The sequence below is a fragment of the Lynx canadensis genome, chromosome Y (assembly GCF_007474595.2).
Source record: "Lynx canadensis isolate LIC74 chromosome Y, mLynCan4.pri.v2, whole genome shotgun sequence".
In the NCBI taxonomy this organism is placed as follows: domain Eukaryota; kingdom Metazoa; phylum Chordata; class Mammalia; order Carnivora; family Felidae; genus Lynx; species Lynx canadensis.
In genome coordinates this window covers 1,889,977-1,896,859 of record NC_050200.1, presented here as the reverse complement: position 1 = coordinate 1,896,859, position 6,883 = coordinate 1,889,977, and the positions used below count along the sequence as shown (strand labels likewise).

At 35.9% G+C, this 6,883-nt stretch overlaps 1 protein-coding gene across 1 annotated transcript; it reads right to left on the bottom strand.

Annotated features, from left to right (window-relative positions):
* Window positions 1–316: 316 nt before the first annotated feature.
* LOC115508109 (cullin-4B-like) lies at window positions 317–2,607 on the bottom strand. Its single transcript, XM_030306505.1, has 3 exons — window positions 2,414–2,607; window positions 1,506–1,610; window positions 317–1,035 (listed from the first exon to the last, which is right to left on the bottom strand). The coding sequence occupies exons 1-3, from the start codon at window positions 2,574–2,576 to the stop codon at window positions 770–772; spliced, it is 534 nt and encodes a 177-aa protein (XP_030162365.1). The 5' UTR covers window positions 2,577–2,607; the 3' UTR covers window positions 317–769.
* Window positions 2,608–6,883: the final 4,276 nt, after the last annotated feature.

Below are 6,883 nucleotides of genomic sequence, written 5' to 3'. Positions count from 1 at the left end.
AGATGGATGGCAAATCAGACTCTTCACTATAGAGAACACAATGATGGTTACCGGAGGGGGAGGTGGGTGCGAGATGGGTTAAATGTATCTGATGGGTTAAAAGTATCTGAAAATGCGGATTAAAAAGGACACTTATTTTGATGAGCCGTGGGTGTTGTATGGAAATTATGAATCACTAAATTGTACACCTGAAACTATTATTACACTGTATTTTAACTAACTGAAATTTAAATAAAAACCTGAAAAAAATACAAAGAAAAAAAGACAGAAATTAGTACTTCTACAACTTATTTCAAATTCTTTAAATAATCCTGCTTCCAGGGTACAAAACAGTATCACAGACAACGTCTCCAAGGTCAAGCAAAATCTTACACCTATTAACTTTTCAGTTTAGCCTTTATGACAGCTCTTGTGTGTTCTTCTCTGATTATTCTGATTCCCCAGCGTTTCAAATTGCTAAACTCTTTCTAGCATGGACTAACTTCTGCTATCACCATCAACATTTCTGTCTCTCCACCTTGTATTTCAATCATGCTTCCTTAAAGAAACTGTCCTCAATTTTCTGACTAGGTTAAATTGCCTTTTTATACATCTTCATGCTTCTCTTACTTTTTACTTATGTTTGTCGGATGATCCCACCTTATCCAGAGTTTAGCCAATATCCTAAATTTATAAATCCAAATCTTAAAATAACCTGCCTGTGGGAACACATAAAGATGATGACAGAGCTGCCAAATGAGTGCATACACTTTTGGATAGCCACATTAAATTAGTAGTTTGTAAAATGATGTGTAGAACAAGCTCTTGACCAAATGAGAGGTAAACACTGAAATGAAATCATAGTTCTCCACCCAGATTCAGGAAACACAAAAGCCAAAATAAAAATATGACTGAAACAGACAATATACCTGTCAAGACACACACCTTGTTTAAGTTTGCACAGCATTGACTTTTCTGCATCAACTGAAGCACTCTTATCAAGTAAGAGACGTTTTGCTAAATCTTTTTTGTAGAAGGCTTCAAAAACATCTTTCTCTGTCACATTTAAGGAAAAACACCTTAATGTCAAAGATGGAAAACGCAAAATGGCAGAAAATTAAATGAGACACTATATTCAATACATCTGAAAACAGCAAGTGAAACGGATGGTTACGTATTATCTGAATGCATTTACATAAAGTATCTCGGAACACTTAAGTTCAGATAGAGAGCGGTCAAATTTTTGGTTTCCAGAAGCTGAAGGCAAGAAGGAAATGAGAAATGACTGCTTAATGTGTATGGAGTTTATACTGAAATTTTTGAGATTAAGTAATTGTGATGGCTGCACAATCATGTGAACATACTTATTGCCACTGAATTGTTAGCTTTTTAAAGTTACCAGTTTTACCACCAGAAAACATTATTTGAATTCAATTTAGGTTGGGATTTGCACTTAGTGCTTTCTACTTCCACAATGTTATCATTTTTTTAAACTTTTAAATAGACATTTAAACCAAATTACTCACCATGAATAAACCTAAATAAAATTACCACTTTAGCTAATAATTCTTCAAGTTCTTCGTCCGTAGCTTCTTTGTTACCTGTGCGAAGTTTTGAATCCACATACTTTGCTAAAATGTAAAAAAATAATTTTCTAAGTAATGCTATATTTTCAAATATGTATACGAACAAAAACCATTTATTCAAGCAAATACTTTCGCCCAGAGTGAGGTGCGTTACTTTTCATGAAACAAAAAATGAGTAAGTGACTCAACGGACAGATGAGTGGCAGAAAAAGATAAATTACTTCCTGTAAGTTCTACAACACTGATATTTTTATATTTCTATAACCTCAATGATCAAATATTACAATACAGTCATTTCCTCACTACCATGCCCCTAATCTACTTAAAAAAACAAAACATTGCAAGATATTGCATGAAACTGAGATTACATTAATCCCAAAGTCTTAAGGACTTATTAAGTGTTGATTATACTCATTTAAATAATTTATTGTTCTTGAAAAATCAAATTGATAATTTGTTTCAAGTTTCTTGAACTATCAAACTGATACTGTGTTTCAAGTTTTTATGTCAGCAAAAAGATATCCCTTATAATATAAAAAACCATTAGGTTTCATGACAGTAAGGAAAGCTTTCATTTATTTTAAAATGAGTCTTATCTACTGATAAGAAAATCTGGTAATTTTATAGGACGCTAAAGACACATGAGCTTCCAAAGGGCTGGGTTACTATTAAACAAAGGAACCACGTCTTGTGAACACTAAAGTTGAGAGAAATGGTTTATTACAAACATTGATAGTCAATCTGGCAATATTATGAAACATTAGGAGGTCAAACTGAACTCTTCTTACGTAATTTAAAACAACAAAATAAAAAATAAAATACATATTTCATAAAATTGAAAACCATACCTAGAAGCTCAGCTGGTTTGTTAGGCCTTTTATTAATAAATGTTTCAAAAGCATCTTTCATAGCAACAATAATTTTCTCATTTTTCAGAAAAGACGCTTCAATGATAAAATCTATCTTATCTTTAAAATCCAGAAGCGCTTGCACCATTGTCTTATCTTTCATAGGGTTAATAACTATGCTGCTACCAAATTTCTGGAAAATAAAAGTAACTCAGGTTATTATATTTACACAGCAAGCAAAACACCTTTAAGTTAAATAGAAAATTTTACATCATTTACAAGGAAATCTCAGAAATGCAAATATGCAGTAAATTTCAAAAGAAAAACTCATTCCTAGATAAAGACAAGATAATGTGGAAACGAAGCCAACATAAATACATGTAAATCAAAAGTTCATCTGAGTGGAGAATTATTTCGAAACATATCAGAAATGCAAGTCTACGGTGCCTAATAAATCAAAAAGAAGGGTGAGTATATAGAGTAACAGGGACATATAGCAGAAGAAAAGTATCTGAAAATGAACAAAAAAAGAAGAAGAAGGAGGAGGAGGAGGAGGAGGAGGAGGAGGAGGAGGGGAAGGAGAAGGAGAAGGAGAAGGAGAAGGAGAAGGAGAAGGAGAAGGAGAAGGAGAAGGAGAAGGAGAAGGAGAAGAAGAAGAAAGGAAAGTGAAAGGGATCACCAAAAATGGATTGCATTAAAAGAATCATAAAGCTATCAAAACTTGTCAGTATCAAATTTTCCAAATTCTGGAATAAAATCAGGAACTTAAAACTAGGGAAAACACTTAATGAAGAAAGAAACTATGAAATAACACAACTTCTTGACATCTCACCTTCAACATCTAAATGTTCTCAGAAGCAGTTAAGAGAAGCAATTCAATGGATCCTCAATAATAATAAACCCCATGAAATGTGTGAAAGTCAAAAGGCAACAGGATAACATCTTTAAAGTGCTGGGCGGAAAAACTGTCCCCAAAAATTCTATATCCAGAAAAACCATTCTTTAAAAGTGAAGAAAAATTAGGAAATAAGAAGATAAACAAATGCTGAGATAGTTCTTTGCTAGTAGACCTGCCCTCTAAGAAAAACTAACGGGATTTCTTAGTGTTGAAATAAAAGAACAACAGGAAATAGTTTGAAGACATATTAAAAATGAACAAAAACATTCGTAAATATATTAGCACACATAAATATAAAGGCCAGTTTCTTCTAAGTATAGATTATAATTCCTTTTTACTATATATGATTTAGGAGACAAATGTAGTAAGCAATAAACATAAACCTATATTCATAAACATGGATGTGTAGAGATTCAATGTGAGACAAAAGCATAAAAGTGAAGGAATGGAACTGTATACAGCAGAGTTTTTGCATACTACTGAACCTAAGTCATTATCATTTCAAACTATATTTAATAACAAAGATTCTCCTTACAATCCCCAAATCAATCAATAACAAAAGAATTTTAAAATACACAGACAATTAAATCAGAGATGAATCTAAGGAGTGCACTGGAAAAAGTCAGCAGTAAAATCAGGCTGTAATGAAAGAACTTACATATACACATAAGACACATGAAAAGCAAACATTGTAATGGCAGAAGGCCTTTCTTGTCAATAATTAAGTGTACATGGAATAAACTCCCCAGTTGAAAGGTAGATATTGGCGAAACAAATTTTGAGAACCTAATCTACTATTTGGACTCCCTTTTGATCCAAAGACACAAACAATATTCAAAGAAAAAGGAAGGAACAAGATAGGCACACAAGTCGCACTAAAAGAGAGCTGCAGTGGCCCTACCACTATTAGACAAACTTGCCTTTGTTATAGTAGAAAAAGAAAAATGTCATATTTTAAAAAGGGTCAGTTTAGAGGTGCTTGGCTGGCTTAGTCTGTAGAATACCTGACTCTTGACCTCAGGGTTTTAGTTCAAGCCCCACAATGAGTATAGAGATTACTTTTAAAAAAGAGTCAATCTGTCAAGCAATAGAACAATTACAAATATATATACCTAAGATAGAGCTTTAAACCTTCTGAAGCAAAAATTCACACAAATGGGGGAGGAAGTGGTACAACAGTGGGATACTTTACTGGCCCACTTTAATAAACTGATATAAAAGTGGACAAACATGAAGAAAAAACAGACAACAAAACAACATTTAAACTAGACCTAACAGATATATTAATAATCCACAGAACATCAGAGTGTACATTTTTCTTAAGTTCACCCAGAACACTCTCAGGATTTTAGGCCACACAACTATCTGCAATAAAATGTAAAAGACTAAAATTACACAAAGTATATTATCTCACCACAATGGGACAAAACCAGAAATGATTTTCAGAAGGAAAAAGTGGAAAATTACAATTATGTGCAAATTAAACACATTCTTTAACAGCCAAACAAGTCACGTAGGAAATTAGAAAACAGATACAAATGAAAATTACAACACCATATACCAAAATTTATAAAACGATGCAAGAGAGAGAAATTTATATCCATATATGCTTACATGAGAAAGACCTCAAGTCAAATAGCTAGCTTTATGCTTCAAGGAACCAGAAAAAGGAGAGAAAACTAAACAAAACTAGCATGGGAAGTAGAGAAGAAACAAATGAAAAGATAAAATCAAGAAAATGAAAGGAAATGAAAACTGAAATGAAAAATCAAGAGCATAAAACCAAATGCTTCACAGCAAATATAAACAAAACCGATAAATGATCATGAAATCAGCAACACTCTGGAATAGGTGGTCCTGGACCCAGGTCTCTCCACATAAAAACACGGATTAACAACCAACAGTCTAGTGTACTCTAAAGAAAAATTTGAGAGGAAAACTTGGCAACACAAGAACACACTTTTGAAAACCCTAGAACCTCTTGGGTGAGTCTGAAGTGCTCCTTTCTGCACAAAAACTGGGAAAAGCTGCATCAAACAGTAATGCCAGCAATTTCACACGGACTATACATACTGTCCTCCCCCAGGCCGGAATAGTACCACACTGAGAGATGTACTCTGGACCTAGTTTTTCCAGTGGTAAAAAGATAGTTTAAGGCTGACACTTAGCTTTGCCAGTATTCATGGGTGGCCCCAGGAAGAAAACTACTCTCTATCATTTCCTAGGGAACACTGACAGACCACCTATGGTAAAGCCTGGACCATCTGTAAGCTAGTCACAAAGAAGGACACAGAGCTCACAGTAATCAAAGGTCAGATTATGGCAGAGGCATTGCATCCCAGACAGCACCCAGACAAGCAAATGCAACTGACTAACGAGTACAGCTGAGGTCACCAACCAGTGATTTGGTTTGGCTTGGAGCTGGGTCTGTGACCCTTCTGGGCAGAAAACCAGGCAAGCTGCCCACTGAACCACAGACTAGAACTTGAAGCCCCAGTCATCCAGGAAGCTTGACCATGCAGCACAGACTTTGACTCCGCCCGATCACACACAAAGCTAGCCACCAACCTAAATCTAACTATCTTATCTGGGAGACTGGTCAGCCACTCTGCTGAAAAACAACACACAGTGGCTCTGCTCTAATAGTCCTCTCACCTAATGCAGTGCACAATCTGAAACACCACTTCAGCCAGGTAAAAGAGCTGGTGGTCCCACTCAACCAGTGGCAAAGGTAGAGAGCCCAGCCAATGGTCTTGCCTGACAGTGGATTCCCACTTGGTGGCCTCTCCTGATCATGAAGCCCAGCATACAACGCTATCTAGCCACACAGTAAATCCAATCCTGGCAAAGGAGCACATCCTGTCTTTTGCCTAACCACAGAGGCATCTCAGCAGCCCTCGGAATAGTCAATGGATGTGCCCTGATGCAAGTCCAGCCTGTCCTCAGTGTTGGTGGTAACCCTGCCTGAGCAGAGACACCAGAAGTAGCCCTAATCACCCATGGATGTTCTACGCTGGCCTGTTCAGAAACCTCATATACATGGACTGGTAAAAACCTTGCCACCAAAGTAAACTTGTAAACCTTGTATGAGCTCATCACTTTCAAATACGCAGGTCTCACACACAGCAATAAAAGAACAAGGAACAAGGGGCATGTGACAACACCACAGAAGTTTTTAATGAAGTTAAATGAAAACAGGAAAACTTACATAAATGGGAGAATCAACACAAACAGAGGAATGATTTTAAAACCAAACTAGAACACCTAGAGCTAAGGAATGCAATTACTGATTTGAAAAACTCAGCAGAGAGTTTAAACAACATATTCAATCAAGCATAAGAAAGAATCTGTGAGAGTCCTGGGAAGATGGCGGAGTAGGAGGATCCCCGGCTCACCTCATCCCAAAGACACACCAAGAAAACGGCCACATCAGTGGAACTAATCTGAAAATTACACAAAGACTGGCATCAATATTTCCCACAGTTTATCACAGACAAGGCCAACGCAGAAAACACAGGAGAATGAAGACTTTATTAGGACCAAACCTCTGGTGAGACTAACCAAAAAATGGA

Excerpts from the sequence above, each read along its gene's own strand:
- LOC115508109 (XM_030306505.1), bottom strand. The coding sequence starts at position 2,576 with ATGAAAGATAAGACAATGGTGCAAGCGCTTCTGGATTTTAAAGATAAG. Across the intron at positions 1,611-2,413 it reads CAAACCAGCTGAGCTTCTAG|CAAAGTATGTGGATTCAAAA; the intron begins GTATGGTTTTCA and ends TTTACATTTTAG. Across the intron at positions 1,036-1,505 it reads TTTATTTAGGTTTATTCATG|AGAAAGATGTTTTTGAAGCC; the intron begins GTGAGTAATTTG and ends TAAATGTGACAG.